Below are 17,402 nucleotides of genomic sequence, written 5' to 3' on the forward strand. Positions count from 1 at the left end.
CCCCTCATCATCCTCCTTCGTCACCTTTTCAAAGAATTCAATAAGGTTTGTGAGGCACGACTTGCCCTTCACAAAACCATGCTGACTATCCTTGATCACATTATTCCTATCCAGATGTGCATGAATCCTATCCCTTACAATTCTCTCTAAGACTTTGCCCACAACAGAAGTGAGACTCACCGGCCTATAGTTACTAGGGTTATCCCTACTCCCCTTCTTGAACAAGGGAACCACATTTGCTAGCCTCCAATCTTCTGGCACTACTCCTGTAGACAACGAGGACATAAAAATTAAGGCCAATGGCTCTGCAATCTCCTCCCTTGCTTCCCAGAGAATCCTAGGATAAATGCCATCAGGCCCAGGGGACTTATCTATTTTCACCCTTTCCAGAATTTTCAACACCTCTTCCCTACATACCTCAAAGCCATTCCTTCTACTTAATTGTGACTCAGTATTCACATTGACAATAATGTCCTGTTCCTGATTGAATACTGACGAAAAGTATTCATTCAGTGTCTCCCCAATCTCTTCAGCCTCCACACGCAACTTCCCACTACTATCCTTGACTGGACCTATTCCTACCCTAGTCATTCTTTTATTCCTGACATACCTATAGAAAGCCTTAGGGTTTTCCCTAATCCTACCAACTAAGGACCTTTCATGTCCCCTCCTTGCTGCTCTTAGCTCTCTCTTCAGGTCCTTCCTGGCTACCTTATAACTCTCAATCGCCCCAATTGAAACTTCACGCCTCATCTTTACATAGGCCGCCCTCTTCCATTTAACAAGGGATTCCAATTCCTTATTAAACCACGGCTCCTTTCCTTATTAAACCATCAAATAACTAAATAAAACCTTGTTAAACTTGTGTAACAACTACCAGCTGTTAGGTACTGTGATTAGGGGTCCTTCGAGAATTATGACACTGTGTCACTCCTGAGTTCCTCCTGACCAGGAGACCCGTGGGTCCAATAGCAGACTCTGGACAGTTTATTTAATCCTCCTCATTTTACCCCCATCCCAAGGATATTGGGATCCCACTACATCCAGTTTCAGACTTCCTCCTCAATAGGCAAAGCAGACATGTTTCAGTTTAATCCCATTTCTCTTTGTACTATGCTCTTCCTCAACATGGGGCTTTTAATGTTCAGAGCAGAATGTGCCAGAGCTCCTGTCCAGTGGTAAAGGGATGGGTTGGAAATCTATTTTAACATCTTCTACTGCTATTATGTATGGAGACTGGGAAGATCTATTTAATATTAAGACATCAAAGATGTGGGTATCATTGATGCTTCACATTTAAAACCACTAAAGAGTAGGAAAAATTGTTTGAAAAGCAGTGAAGTAAGTATATGGAATCTGTAAAGTTGTAGAAATAGTGGCATAGAATATTTAAACTAAGGAGGGGTGATAACATGTCAAAAGGTAATGACAACACCGTCGTTTGAATATTGGCAATATTTTTCAACTACTGCTTGGATTATTTGAAGATTCCAACTTTTGGAAATGGCAGACAAATAGAGTCAAACTCAAGAGACAAAAGGGCTGATTCACTTTTCAGACAAGCCTTTGACTACTGTCGAGCAGTTCTGTTTGAGACAGTTAGAAGGCTGCTTAACAAATGTAGGACATCAAACATCAATTTAGAAACATCTTTGCAAGAAAATAAAACAAAGAACTGCAGATGCAAATAAAATAGAAGTTGTTGGAAAAACTCAGCAGGTTTGGCAACCCCTGTGGAGAGAAAACAGAACTGAAATTTTGAAGAAGGGTCACCAGACCTGAAACATTAGCTCTGTTTTCTTTCAACATCTTTGCAGTCTTCAAGTTGAGTACAATTAGATATTTAAAATGTATTAAGTGATTATATTTCACGATGCATATGTAGTTGTAACTATCTAAACTTTGAAAAGTTTTGTGCCTGAAGAAGTCTTAAGACATATCTAATTGTGAAAAATTAAAATGCTTATCATTGTTTGATACTAAGTGTTGACTATGTGCTCATTATGAAGCCACAATGGACAGATTAAGTCCCTATTTCTATTCCATAAAATATACAAAGCAGGTATATTTTTAACAACTAGTTCTGTCCACATGGTTTAATCACTATTTTTCAATACTTTAAAAAATACTTTTCTTGTTTCTCCACCAGTTCCCACTCTTCGCCATTTCTTATTGCCCTTATGATTGTTTGTTTGTTTCTACTCCAAGATCTCAAATTAAAATCTTGCAATCCTTATAATCCTACCTACTGGCACCTTGTACTGACCTGATTTTTTTCTTGGAGATCTATCTTGACCTAGGCCAACTCTCTGTAGTTCAGAAAAATATTATGCATTTGGATTGACCATAGGTGATAATTGCTTCAGCATTATTTCTATGTTCACACATGTTGGATGACATACTGGAATATTCTGTATATATCTGATAGACCCCTCTCCATTATGAATTGACTAATAACACCAGGAGACATTCACTAAAAATAAGCCAATCCACTGTTATTAATACAAACTATAGCAAGTTCATGTAAATTAATGCATGTGTTTGCTTGATTATGCAGGTTCCAACATAGTAGAACTTGTACCTCTCATGTCTGCTGTGCAAGACAGCATGCTAGTTCCCCTATCTCATGAAAAATCCATCAATGTTCTAGTCTATAGCAAAATGAACACCAAGTTGGCCTCCATTTGCAGTAAATCTGTACTTAAGGTAAGTGTGTATCATGTTACATTTGCATGGAGTGCCACTATTGATGTGCCTCTGCATAATGTCAGCATTGCTGTGTGTTAGTTAGTTCTTTCTTCCTCTTCCTGTCACTGTGAAGAACTCCTGTATCTGCTTCAATGACATCTTGCAGACCTGTATGACATGAATAAGGTGAATAGATTCAGTTTCTTTCAAAAGTACTTTAAAAAACTATTTTGCTTCTTTTGTCATCTGGCAGGCATTTAAGTCCATAGCAGCAGGTCAATTTCTAACCCAAGTGTTAAGGTTCTAAGGACTGGTGCCCGTAATACTCAGAGTATCCTAACTATTTAGTCAAATAAAAATAAAATACTGCAGATGCTGGAAATCTAAAACAAACACTGGGAATCCTGGAGAAACTCAGCAGGTCAGGCAGCATCTATGGAGGGAGAAGCAGAGTTGATGTTTTGAATTTGATGTGATGCTGCTTCAGAAGTTAAGAAGACTGCTTAAGAAGAACCATACTCGTCTCAAAGTGTTAATTCTTTCTCTCTTACCACAGATTCTGCCAGATCGGCTCTGTTTCTCCATGTTTGTTTCTTATCTATTTTGTTTGTCCATACCTCGGAGGCTTCTGCAGGATCAGACCACTTCCAGTTGAGAAAGCACAATCCACATCTCATCATATTTTGACTTGGAATTTTTCCCTGAATAAACTATATAGTTCCTTGTTTGCCTTATTGAAATTTACACCTTCGAGATTTGCAGTGCTGTTATAGTGCATTTATTCTGCACCCTCCTTTTTCTTTTGGCTTCTTGCATGATACTCAGGATTGCCACAATACTGATTGATCCCGCTTCTGCATCATCTCCTGCCAGTTACTCATTTCTCTTCCAATCCTGCTCCCTTCAATCTTCTTGCTATCACATCTTTCTAATTGATCATAAGACTTCCTTTTCTTCTTGGTAACCCAATATTCACTACTTCCCTCACCATGTGTCCCCTCTGCATTAAGGACATCTCCTTGGGCTGGAAGGGAAAGTGCAGTGAAAAAGCAAGGATCTAGTTATCATGGTCAATGTGGATGCTAATTATAAAGCTAATAAAGACGTTATGCAGAAGTAATATACATAGTGGCTAAATTAAAAAAAGAAACTGTAGGACGTGTTGTCTTTGGCAGAACCACAAGGAAATTAGCACAGGGTGAATACAGGTACACAATCTTTTATCCGAGATGCTTGGGTCCAGCTGGTTTTCAGAATTCAGAATTTTTCGAATTTCAGAATAAATGACAGCTTGATGGTGAAATTTTTAAAAATCTTACCAAACAGCAGACGCACTGAGTAAAATGGGCCCTGAAACAGAATTGGGGCCTGCCAGTGCTGGGCCACGCCCCCACATGTCGTATCTGAGTAACACGCATCAAGTGGGTGTTGAGTTGGGTTAACTTACACGCCAAACAACCTTGTTAATGAGAAAAAAACTCATTGCAAAAACCTTCGGATTTCAGAGCTTTTCGGATTTCAGGTTTTCCGATAAAGGGTTGTCTGCCTGTACAGACAAAGAGTTGAATGCATGGGTCAAAATTTGATACGAAATAAATGGGTTTTGTTTCATTGAATATTGGCTCCTGCATTGGGAAAGAGGAAGTTGTACCAGTGGGATAGCCTTCACTTGAGTCATGCTCAGACCAGTGTTCTGATGAATTATAAAAATAGGAGTGCAAAGAGTGGCTTAAATTAAATATTGGGTGTGCGGAGAGTTTGCAACAGGAAAAGAAGGTTGGGTAGCTCTGCCAAACAAAAATGAGAACTGTCCAATAATGAGAAATTCTATCTTAGTTCAAAGGATTTTAGGGCAGATAAATATAAAGGAAATAAGTCTCTTTGGGGAATAGTTTATAATCCCCTTGACAGTAGCTATAGAGTGACAGCAGAAGAAATGGTCGCATTGGTTAAATCTAAACTTCACAGATTCTGGAAGAGTATCAGTGGATTGAAAAATCACAAAGTTAATATCTCTTTTTAGAAAAGCGAGATACAGAAAGCTGGAAACTGCCGACCAGGCAGGTTAACACCGGGTAGAATTAAAGAAGTGATAGCAGAATAGTTAGACAATCAGGCAGAGTTAATAAGGTTTTGTGAAAGGGAAATCATTGCTTGACAAATGTATTAGAATTATTTAACAAGGATAAAGGGACGCTAAGAGGATTGGCATATTTGGATTTTTGAAAAGTATTCAACATGCTTCTGCTTAAATGGTTATGAAATAAAATAAAAGCTCATGGTGTTTGGTGTGTGGTATAATAGCATGTATTATAGTAGTGGATGGACGAATGCTGCCACCATTCCTCTTTTTGTGATAGTGTTTGAAGGTTTACTGTGGTACAGGGACAACCACTTCTAAAGGGCAGATTTTCTACTGGCAGTACAGTAATTATGCGGACATATATCAGTGTTGAACGTGGGGACACTGCAGAATCTCCATTGTAGCTCTTCCTGAAGGAATTGCCCATGAAATTGAATTTTCCACTGGGCAATTGTTCTACATCTGGAATGCTATGAAAGTCTACACAAAATAGAGAAATTGGATGGTTCTGAATCTTATCTATGTTCCTCATGATTTTATAAAATTCTATATCATTAAGTCTCAGCCTCCTATGCTCCAGGGAAAAAAAATCCCAGCCTAACCAGCCTCTCCTTATAACTCAAATGCTCCAGTCCTGGCAACATTCTTGCAAATATTTTCTAAGCCTTCTCTTATTTAAACAACAGCCTTCATATAAAAATGGTCTCACCAACATCCTGTACAGCCACAACATAGCCTCCCAACTCTTATACTTAATGGAGAAAGTGAGGACTGCAGATGCTGGAGATCAGAGCTGAAAATGTGTTGCTGGAAAAGCGCAGCAGGTCAGGCAGCATCCAAGGAACAGGAGAATCGACGTTTCGGGCATAAGCCCTGAAGAAGGGCGTATGCCCGAAACGTCGATTCTCCTGTTCCTTGGATGCTGCCTGACCTGCTGCGCTTTTCCAGCAACACATTTTCAGCTCTTATACTTAATGCTCTCACCAATGAAGGCAAACGTGCCAAATTCCTTTTTCACCACCCTGTCTACCTGCCACTTCCAAAGAACTATGATTTTGCAACCGAGGTCACTCTATTCAAAACACTCTAGGGCCCAACCAGTAAACTGTATAGGTCCTTTCCTGGTTTGCCTTACAAAAATGCAACACCTTGCATTTATCTAAATTAAACTCCATCAGCCTGTTCTCAGTACATTAGACCAACTGATCAAGATCTGTTTATAATCTTAGATAACCTTCTTCACTACGCACTGTACCACCAATTTTGGTGTAATCTGCAAAGTTACTAACCATACTTCCTGATTTTACTAACTAGTCTACCATGTGGGACCTTATGGAAAGCCTTGCTGAAGTCCACGTAGACAATGTCTACCGCTTTGACTTCATCTATCTTCTTAGTAACTTCTTCAAAAAACTCAGTCAGATTTGCAAGACAAGACTTCCCACACGCAAAACCATGCTCTACCATGTTGTGATTTTAAGCTGAATAGAGAGTTTATAATTGAGGCTGTTAATGAGCTCTTCTAATTTAGCCTCTGTGTGAATCCAAATATCAGATATGTCAATTCAAATGTAGAAATTATTATTACTACATGACTGTATCACTGACTAACTGAGTTGGTGTGAATCAAAAAGTAGTCCCTGGAAAACCAAAATGTAGCCCCTGAGCATTGTAAAGTCACCCTCAAGAAAATCTCGAGAAAAGCCCTCAAAAAAAATATTTTCACACAGGGCCAACTTCAAAGAAATGGAGCTGGTTACATAATGCAGAATCACACATTGTGCCAGTGCTGCCCACTGTGGCCACTATTCATAATATGAGGAGAAAGTGAGGTCTGCAGATGCTGGAGATCAGAGATGGAAATGTGTTGCTGGAAAAGCGCAGCAGGTCAGGCAGCATCTAGGGAACAGGAGAATCGACGTTTCGGGCATTAGCCCTTCTTCAGGAAGGGCTGAAGAAGGGCTAATGCCCGAAACGTCGATTCTCCTGTTCCCTAGATGCTGCCTGACCTGCTGCGCTTTTCCAGCAACACATTTCCATCACTATTCATAATATGAATGACTAGGTTGCATGCAATTGTTTGACAAAACTGTGATTGTAAAATATATCATGCTGAAACCTAGCTTTTGATGGATTTTGTAAATAGAGGCATAAGGTACAAAAGTGAAGAGATTTTGTTGAACCCAAATAAAACCGTTCGATCTCACTGTGATGAGTCGAGAGTGGGTTGTTAGAAAAGCACAGTAGGTCTGGCAGCATCCGAGGAGCAGGAGATTTGATGTTTCGGGCAAAATCCGGGGTGCCAGAGAGATCTGAAGACTTTGTAGAGGATTCAGTAGAGACTCCATACATTTACTAGAATAGCTCCAGAGAAGAGAGAACACAGAGAAGCTGAAGTTACTCTCCTAAGAGCTAAGAAGTTTGAAGGGAATTGATGGAGATACGTAAAATGTTGAAGGATTTAAATAGAATAAACAGAAACCGTTTCCAGTGAATGAAAGATGAATAATCACATGGCCCAGTTTTAAGTTACTTTAAAGTCAATTTAAATTAACTGGCAGAAACGTAGAGGTGACAGGAGGATAAACGGTTACACAAAAAGTGGTTAGGAATTGGAATGTGCTCCATCCCTGATATTGAGGTAGATACAGATTCAGATTAGTATTCACAGGATTGTTGTCGCACACAGGATAAGAACTGGGACTGGGCAAAGTTGGAGCCAAGATGGAAAATACCATTTCATGTGTTGCTGACCACTCCCATGGCTGTGAAAGTACAAGGACAACTCCACTGGATCCATAGAATGAACTGTAAACGGGTCAGTGAAGGAACAGACAAGGATTAAGGAAGAGGAATGCAATGGATACTGGTGACTTTGGGGGGGGGGTTTCACTTTGAGAGTGGAAGGATTTCAGACCAATATCTTTTTGTCCCTGTAAAGGTAACTAAAATGATCTATACAGCATAACACCTTTTTGTATTGGGCTTATCAGAGCGCCCAAATGATGGCGGAAAGAAACTGATTGAGTATGGTATGGGCTCATATGCTGCCCTCTTCACAGGGGGTATTCCTTTATGGCCTGTCTCCTTTAGCTGGCCTGAGGTGGCTGAATGGCTAATACGCTGTAACTCTGTAACTGATCCTGATAAATCTAAGGACCTGCAGGAATGGCAGTTGGCAGGATATGATATGGCCCTAATCAGGGATTGATACCAACAACCCATTGTGACTACACTGGTTGTTCAAATGGGCATCATTACTTAATGCTAATCTCCTGCTTTGTCTCCTTTGCACACTATTTCTTCAGAAATAATTAACCTTTGCCCTCTTGGATGCATCAATTAAACCTGCTTCCACCACATTTCCAGGCAGTGCATTTCATATCTGAACTACTCACTGTGTGATGAAGCTTTTTCTTACATCGTCCTTGCTTCTTTTGCACTTAACTTTAAATCTACGCCCTCTCTTGTTTCTTTTACGCACCTGTGGAATAGCTTCTCCTTATCTACTCCATCCAGCCCTCTCATGGTTATGGAAACTGCTTTCAAATATCCTCTCAGTCTTCCTCTCTCCAAGAAGAACAGTACCAACTTCTTCAGACTATCCTCAGAAGTGAATTTTCTCATTCCGGGGAACCACTCTCATAAATCAATTCTGCATTCACATCTTTTCTATCACGTGGTACTCCCAGCTGTCCATGATACTCCAGCTGAGCTCCAATAAGAGTTTAGTACAAGTTCAGCATTACCCTCCTTGTTCTTGTACTCCATGTGCCTGTTAATAAAGCTGAGAACACTGTGTGCTTTATTAACTATCTTCTCTGCGTGTCCTGCCACCTTCAATGATCTGTGCACATATACACCTATGTCCTTCTGCTCTTGCACCCTTTTAGAATTGTACCCTCTATTTTATATTGTCTTTCAGTGGTCTTCTTACAAAGTACATCACCTTACACTTCTCTGCATTGAACCTCATCTGCCATTTATCTGTCCACTCTGAAGAATCCTTTTTAGAGTTCCACATTGTCCCCTGCACAGTGTAGAGTTAAAGCAATTTTCATATCATCCACAAACTTTGTAACTGTCCCCTGTACACCAAGATATTGATATGTATCAGTAAAGCAAGGATCCTGATACAGACACCTTGGGAATCCCACTTCAAACCTACCTCAAATCCAAAAAAAAATGTTATTACTCTGTTTCCCAACACTCAGCCAATTTTATATCCATGTTGCTTCTATACCTTTTACACTGTGACATGCAACTTTCTCCTCAACTCTATTGTCGGGCATTGAATCAAATGCCTTCTGGTAATCCACAAATCCTCTATCGACAGCGTTGCCTTCATTGTGCCTTTCTCAAAAACAGGTTGCACAAATGTAAGGAGGAAAAAATGGAATGAATGGGTGGGGAAGGGAACTCACTGAGTTTCTCTTTGAAATAACTATTCTGTCCTACTGAACTAAAAAAATTGCATCGTGAAGGCACTGAACAGTGAGCTGTCGAGGATGAAAAGGGAAAGGATAAGTGAAGCCCAGAGAAGTTAAGCAGCAGGGCACTTGATTTTTCTTCCTTGATTCAAGCGCCACAGATAAGTTAACTGAGTGAGCAAAAATTTGGCATGTGGAATATCGTATGAGGAACTGCATGATTGCCCACTTTCAGAGGAGAAACAGAAGAACCGAATATTACTTAAATGGAGACAGGCTGCAGTATTGATGAATTTAGTTGCCCAAGTATATGAATCACAAAGACTTACCATGCACATGTAGCAAATTGTTAGGGAGATGAATGGAACATTGGCCTTTATTGCAAGAGGGAGCAGAGTTTAAAATTAGGAATGTTTTGTTAAACCTGTACAGGACATTGGGAGACTATACTTGTAGTACAGTGTATAGTATAGTTTGGATCTCCTTCTTTAAGCTGGGGGGGTGTGGTCTGCTTGCTTTGGAAACAGTTAGAAGAATGTTCACTCGGCTGGTTCGGGGGACGAAGGAATAATCTTACGTAGAAAGGTTTAGTATGTTGACCCTGTACTCATTAGAGTTTAAAAACCGAGAACAGTCTGATGGAGCTTGGCAGGTTAGATGTTGAAGGATGCTTTACCTCATCGGGTACTCTAGACTAAGCAACATCATTTAGAAGAGAAGTGTCACCCATTTAAGACTGAAATGAGATGGACAGATTTTGATCTGAAACCAAAAGAGAAAATGCTGGAAAATTTCAGCAGGTCTGGCAGCATCTGTAAGGAGAGAAAAAAGAGCTGACGTTTCGAGTCTAACTGACCCTTTGTCAAAGCTTTGACAAAGGCTCAGTTAGATTCGAAACGTCAGCTCTTTTTTCTCTCCTTACAGATGCTGCCAGACCTGCTGAAATTTTCCAGCATTTTCTCTTTTGGTTTCAGATTCCAGCATCCGCAGTAATTTGCTTTTGATCTACAATGTTGTCAAGAGCTACAGGGAGAATAACAGTTAGGGCCACAAACAGATCAGCTATGAGTTTATTAAATGGCAAAAGAGACTGGAAGGTATGAATGCCCTACATCTATTCTTATTTCTTGTGATCTTTTGATTTGGCATTCCATAACAGATGACAATGCCATTTCAGTCTCCTCTCAGCTATTATATTCGATTGTCCCACAATCACTTATTGTAAGGGGAACGCCTCTGTATTACTTGTCACAATGTAGAATGATGTGAGTCAATGTGGTTGATAATCTTTGTGTATTAAGCAGCTTGAAGGAGGAAGCCAGATTAGGAGTATCAGAAGCAAAGCTAGAAATTGCTGGAAAAGCTCAGCAGGTCTGGCAACATATGTGGAGAGAAATAATTTCGGCTCAAGTGACTCTTCTTCAGAATGGCTTTTCCAGCAATTTCTGTTTTTGCTACTGATATTCCTAATCTGGCTATCTCCTTCAGGCTGATACTCCTGACAAAAATCAAAAGAACTACAGATGTTGGATATCACTAGCAAAACTTTGTAGATTAAGTCTTTCATTTTTTAGAATGGGTTTGCTAGTTTTGGTTCATTATTATGCAAATCCTAGAACTCCTTTGAAGTCACATTCTCAAGATAACTTCAGGTTTTCTAACAAAATGTGTCATCTCAGCTCAGATAATGCATTAAAGATGAGGTTAAAGTCTGTCTGTGTGTCCCAATCTTGAGTCAGACTGGTTCTATTTCTAAAGTGGGACTTAGGGAATCTTACATGGGTTGACTGTAGGTTATGCATATTTTTGAGCAAAATAAAATATAATTCTGCAAATACAGATTCACCCCATAAACTTATCTGTGTGTGCGTGCAGGAGAGACGGAGTGAGTGTATGTATGTGTGGGTGTGAGGGCATGTGAGAAAGTTTATAAGCTTGATGAGGTATAAGACTGTGAGAGGGTGTGAGTGTGTGTGTGGGGGGGGGGGGGGTGTATTGAATGCATTTGAGAGAGAAAGTGTGTGTGTGTGTGTGTGTGGTGTAATGGGGCCACCTGTCGTGTGATATGAATTCAGGCTCCCAGTTGAGGGAATCCCCATGGGTACCGAACTTCGCTGTCAGCCTCTGCTCGGCCACTTTGTGTTATTGCGTATCCCAAAGTCTGCCTTGGAGGCTGGTCACCTGAATGTCCTGAACCGCTGAAGTGTTCCCCGACTGGAAGGGAACACCCTTGCCTGGTGATTGTTCTGTGGTGTCTATTCATCTATTGTCGTAGCATCTGCTTGGTCTTGCCAATGTACCAAGCCTCAGGGCAACCTGGAGACAGACAACGTTGGCCAGATCACATGAATACCTACCGCACACATGGTGGGAGGCATCCCCATGTGTAATGGTGGTATCCATGTCGACACTCTGACACATCTTGCAACGGCTGCCATAACACGGTTGTACGGTGTTGTGGTCGATGTTGTCCTGAAGGCTGGGCAGTAACTTAGACAGAGAGAGCTATCTCAAGGGGCCAAATGGTCTAATTCTGCTCCAAATCTATATACTCATTACAGGATTATTTGAGTTTGCATTTGGCCTTGAGATAAGTAGCAATAAGTAAGCGCTTTGGGTGTTTTTTTTCAGGTATGGGAAGTGCAAACTGGAGAGAAACTCTATCAAATTGAGCATCCCCATGGACATGGTATAGAAGTGACAGCTGGAGCAGTGGATCAGAGAGGAATGCATCTCATTACTGGAGCAGCTGATGGTGAGGCTTTTTAAAGCTATTTTTGATTTAGGGTATTTTTTCATTTACTGTGAAAGAAAACCTGAACCATAACCCCTTAACTTTTCCCATCATCTCTATTGCTGACCTTTCTGCCTTATACATCTTTTTTTATTTATTCACAGGACATGAGCTTCACTGGTTAGGCCAGCATTTATTATTTGTTAGGGGCTAATCTTGCAAACGTTTTCCGATTCCAGTTAGCTCACCTGCCAAGACTCCTTCAGGTTCATCAGATCACCCTTTCCTGATTTTCCTCATTGAATCCACATTCACTCATGAGGAGGTGTTTGCCATCTCCTGGGAATGACTATGATTTATACTCCCTCAGCCCAATGTCTTCAGGTATGAGCATATCTAGACAAATCTATCCCTCCTCCACTGCTTCTTTATTTCCAACACCTCCCCACAACTCCATGACATTTTCCCATGCAGTTGGAGAAGGTGTGACACCTGTCTGTTTACGTCCTCTTGCCTCACTATCCAAGGCCTCACACCATTTGGTCTACTCTACACTGGGGAGACAAATGGCAGACTAAATGACCACTTTGCAGAACACAATACACAAAAGTGACCCTGAGCTTCCAGTTGCCTGCCACTTCAATACACCACCACATTCCCATGCCAACATTTCTGTCTAAGACCTACTGTGGCACTCAGGTGAACCTCAGCGCAAGTTCGAAGAACAGCATCTCATCTTCTGCTTCGGGACCCTGAAGCCACTAGACTGGGATCAATAACATTAGACCCCAATTCCAACCTTCCACTTTTTAACCCACATTGCACCCTGGCCAGATTGAGTTCAACACAGCCGGCCCATTCTCTCCGACTTTCAGAACTGATTATCACTTTTTTAGCTTTTCTCCTTTCCTCGCCTACTCTCAATAATCTCCTTGTCTTCCCACTCCTTCTGTCTCTGTCTCTGTCTCTGTCTCACCTCCTCCCATCCCCTCAACTCCCAATCTCATCTTCAGCAAAAATAAATATTACATTTTCCCAGCTATCAGTTCTGATGAAGTCACCAGACTTGAAATATTAGTTCTGCTTTCACCCGCAGGTGCTGCCAAGCCTGTTTTTATTTCGGGGCAGGTATTCGGGAACTGCATAAAGAATGATTAGGCATTACCCTGCTCTAATCAATAGTCTTCATTGTTCCAGAACTATCAAGAACAAGATGTTGCCAGTGACTTTATGCCACCAGTAATTATTTCCTTAAATCCTCTTCCTTGTTCCTCTTGACTGACCTTTCTAAGAGGTGCTGAGTAGGTACTGCCCTTTCAAATGTGCCATCTTTCAGATGAGGTATAAACCAACATACTCCCTAATCTTTAAGGACAAAAGATCCCATGGCTTTATTCAAAGAACAGGGAGTTCCTCCATTGTCTTAGCTAATGTCTATTCTTCACCCAACAATGATTGATGACCATATCATATTTTTATACAATTTCATTGCTTTTTGTGGAACCTTGCACAAATTTGTTGCTGTATTTCCCTCTTCACAATACCCTCAACCGTGAGTTTCCCACCCATCTGACCATTTATCCTTCTTGATTTTGTTCTACCACCTCTCTGGTCTCTTCTGGCTGAAGTAAGTCAAATTTGGTTTTCAGCTGGTAGTTGAACATTAAGGATGCTGGCAAAGAGTGGGTCATTGCTGTGGCATGTTCCTATATATGCTGAGGAACTTTTTGATTCATCATCCTGGCAGCCACTTCCCTTTTGAAGCCTTTAAGGTCTGCTTCAAGGTTTGTGTAAATCTCTCTGCCTGGCTGTTTGTCGTAGGGTGATACAGAGCCTATCTCACATGTCGGACTCTGTGATTTTCCAGGTATTCCTCGAGCTTTTGTGCCACCAACTGGATGATTATCACTCATGACTTGTTTGGGGTTTGCGAACCTGGCAAATAATTCATAGTTAGTCTATCATTGTACCTATTACCGACTTCATGTCCACCACCTTGGGCCACTTGGAATGGATATCCATGACCACAAGTAACATATGTCCCCCTACTGATCCTATGAAATCAATGTGAATATGCTGCAATGTTAATTGAGGCCATTCTCATAGGTGAAGGGGTGACAATGGGACCTTTTGAAAATGTAAGTCTCATATGATCCCATTTTTACTCTCTCTGGGAATCCACCTTTTACCACTAAAAGTAGCTCCTGGCTATTTCGTTCATTCGCACCACGCTGGGCTGCCCTTTGTGCACTTGTTCCAACAGATTTCCCATTAACAGGGGAGGAATAACAACTCTCATTCTTCATAATAAACATCCGATATGAAAAGCTCCCACCTGCTGGACAGTTAAGGTCAGTAATTCTGGGCTGCTTCTATGACAAGTCCTTTCCCTCAAGACTAAGTCCACCACTAGGCTTCAGACCAAGTCATTCCAAAAAAACATTCAGGCCCCAACTCACTCAAATTGTGTTTTTATCTGGGAAAAGTGCATCATTTTCAGGGTACAGTTGGGAACGTCCTTTTTCCCAGTCGTGGTAACATTGACAAAGCATCTGCATTGTTGTGCTTCTTTGACTGCTGGTATCTGATATCTTGTGAGTGGGTTGACATAGCCAGTGCCCACCTCTGCAGGCATGCCACAGCCATTGACAGTGTTCCCGTATATGGGCCACAAATGGAGGTTAGCAGTCTGTGCTCTGTCAGCAGCACAAGTGCCTGCTGTAAAAAAAAAAGCATTGCCCACAGTTTGTGGCTGAAACCCCACCCTCGTTGCCAATTTTAACCAGAAATAGAACACGAGGTAGACGGAGCGTAAACTTGAAAAGGCAATACTTTATTTGGACTCCATAGTTAGTCCTAGACTCTCCCCCTAGCTCCTGTCTCCACACCTGACTTGCCTCTTAAAGGGGCAACACAATCCCAACCAAATACATAACACTCCTCTCCCTTTTTTTCATCCTCTCCTTTTCAATATATGTACATCCAACAATTATAATAACTCTTATACAAGCCTTGGGCTTCCAGAAGCTTGACCGACATGCAGTTCTACAAGTCAGGTGTCCTGTGACATCCATCTTAAAGAACAGCAATGTTCTTTATGAAAACAGATATACCTGCGATGGAATATTTCAAAGTTTAAACCAGAAATATATGTAGAGTTTCTTTTTAGTGTACCTTTATGTCAAAAATAAAGACGAGAAACTTAGAATTTTTTTTAACCTAGAGAGCATTATGTCAGTTGCTTCTGCTGCTCATCCCCAAAGTTCCCATCTGCTCCAACCATAAACGTGTATTGTTTTCTATTTTTATACCCTTCTGCCTTCAGGCTGTCCGTGAGCTCTTTAGATGCACGGCATCCAAATGTACTTTCTTGACACCATTTCCAGCAAATTATTCAGCCTGCCCACCTTAGTGGCTGTTGTTTATACAGTTCCTTCTTTTTTAAAGTCAACCTCACCACTTGTTGCTCAATAAAAACAAACCACCATCCCACATGCATTTGTCTCTGTGATGTCATTTTTCTTCATTGAAACACTACATAAATGTTTCTTTGGTTTTGATCTCAGGAAGTCTCAGTGTAAAATGGTTTGTATTCATTTTGCACTTCATACAACATGCCTATTGTTTCCATTCTCCTTTGACCACAGGCTCAATTATAACTTGGGAGCTTTATACGGGAGAGAAAGTTAAAGTCATTCCTCCGACCACAGAAAACACTGAAGAAGATCATCGCATTTCACAGCTGTACTTTATGAACTATGGCAACCCGCAAATAGTGCTTGCTTTTGGTTGGAAAAACAAGATCAAAATTCTTCAGGTTTCTAGAATTTACCACAGTATTTATTTAGCTTCCCTGTATGACATGAAGATATAAAGATCTGTTACATGCAACATGTAAAATAATTGACATGTAAATATCAAAAGAGATTAGAAAATGACGAATTGTTTTCTTTAGTACAGAGAAGGTGAAGGAAAGTTTAATAGAGTGTTCAAATTGATGCTAAATTTGATAGAGTTGAATGGGAGAATCTGTTTACACTGGCTGGAGGCCCACGGAACAGAGGAAACCATGTAAACTAATTGATAAAGCTGCAAGCTGAGAGTTGAGAATTGTCTTTTGCTCAGCAGTATACAGTATCTGAAAGTACAGTGGAAGTAAATTCAATTGTACTTTACAGGTGGCTGTGTAATAGCTGGGCCACCTTTGACAGTGCTTTCAGTGCTTGACCATTCTCTGCTTCATTCTTAATTGTTTGAGAGGTCTTGGAGAACAGCTCTCAGACCTTGAGAGGAAACTTGTTGTGAAGCTTTCCCTGCAATGCTAAGCATCTAATCTGAATGATCTGCATAAAAGCAGGCTACATTGTGCTTCCTACATTGACAACAGAAATCCTCTCTCCAATTCCCTTTTCTGTCATGGATAGTACACACTGATGTTATGATCCCACCTGATGGTAATTCTGGAATGAAACTTGGCTTCATAGGTCATAAGATTTACTTTACAATGTGGTTACCATGGACATCAGTCATGTTACATATTCACACAAGGCCATCATTGCTTTCAACAAAAAAGTAGAAGTGTGATATACATAAAAAAAGTCCAAAGATATTTATGAAGCACACCCACCCCACATTGCAACTACTACTGACCCAGTCACTGCTTGACTGTCTGGAGACTTGACACAAGCCCCAGGAAACATCCCACTGAAACCCATTAAATTCCACAGCTCCCTCCTTCATGAAAACACTTGTGGAGGTGAGTAGATAATAGGCACCAGCACACTGCCAAGAAATGTAGTTTTACACTCACCTCTGGGCATTAGAGTATTCAGCCTCATGTGTAAATAAGTCATTTCTGTAAAAAGAAAATAAACCCACTGCGTCATTGTAGCATGGTGGTCAGCATCACAGCGTCAGGGTCCCTGGTTCGATTTCAGCCCTGGTTGACTGTCTTGTGAAGTTTGCACGTTCCTCCCATGTTTGTGTGGGTTTCCACTGGGTATCTGGTTTCATCCCACTGTCAAAAGATGTGCTGGTTAGGTCGATTGGTCATGGTAAATGTGGAGTTATGGGGATAGGGTAAGGGGCTGGGTTTCATGGGATGTTCTTCAGAGGGTCAGCACAAACATGATAGGCCAAATGGCTTCCTTCCATGCTGTAGGGAGTCTATGACTCTTCATACAGTAAACCCTCTGTATTTGCAAAATTATGTATCATGAATTTGCCTATCCACGCCAAAAAGTAAATAAGACCAAAAATCAACACCCGTGGGCAAAAGTTGTGGATCCACAATATTTTTAACCATTTTCAACTTATTTTTCATGAGCTGTGCACTCATGAATTTCATAATTTGCAGGGGTTCTCAGGAAGAGAACCTTCAGGGGATAGGGAGGAATGGCTATACAGGGTACTTGGTTGAAAGTTTAGTTCTAGATGCATCTTCCTGCAATAACCAGTTGCAACAACA

General features: G+C 40.9%; 1 protein-coding gene across 1 annotated transcript in view; it reads left to right on the forward strand.

Annotated features, from left to right (window-relative positions):
- The window catches only part of LOC122553173 (WD repeat-containing protein 64-like), a 132,701-nt gene that overhangs the window by 64,882 nt on the left and 50,417 nt on the right, over nt 1–17,402 (forward strand). The window contains exons 12-14 of the mRNA XM_043696759.1: nt 2,558–2,706; nt 11,833–11,956; nt 15,583–15,752. Coding sequence (XP_043552694.1) covers nt 2,558–2,706; nt 11,833–11,956; nt 15,583–15,752 — 443 coding nt within the window. The remainder of the gene's footprint in view (nt 1–2,557; nt 2,707–11,832; nt 11,957–15,582; nt 15,753–17,402) is intronic.

This window comes from Chiloscyllium plagiosum, chromosome 9, assembly GCF_004010195.1.
Source record: "Chiloscyllium plagiosum isolate BGI_BamShark_2017 chromosome 9, ASM401019v2, whole genome shotgun sequence".
Lineage (NCBI taxonomy): Eukaryota > Metazoa > Chordata > Chondrichthyes > Orectolobiformes > Hemiscylliidae > Chiloscyllium > Chiloscyllium plagiosum.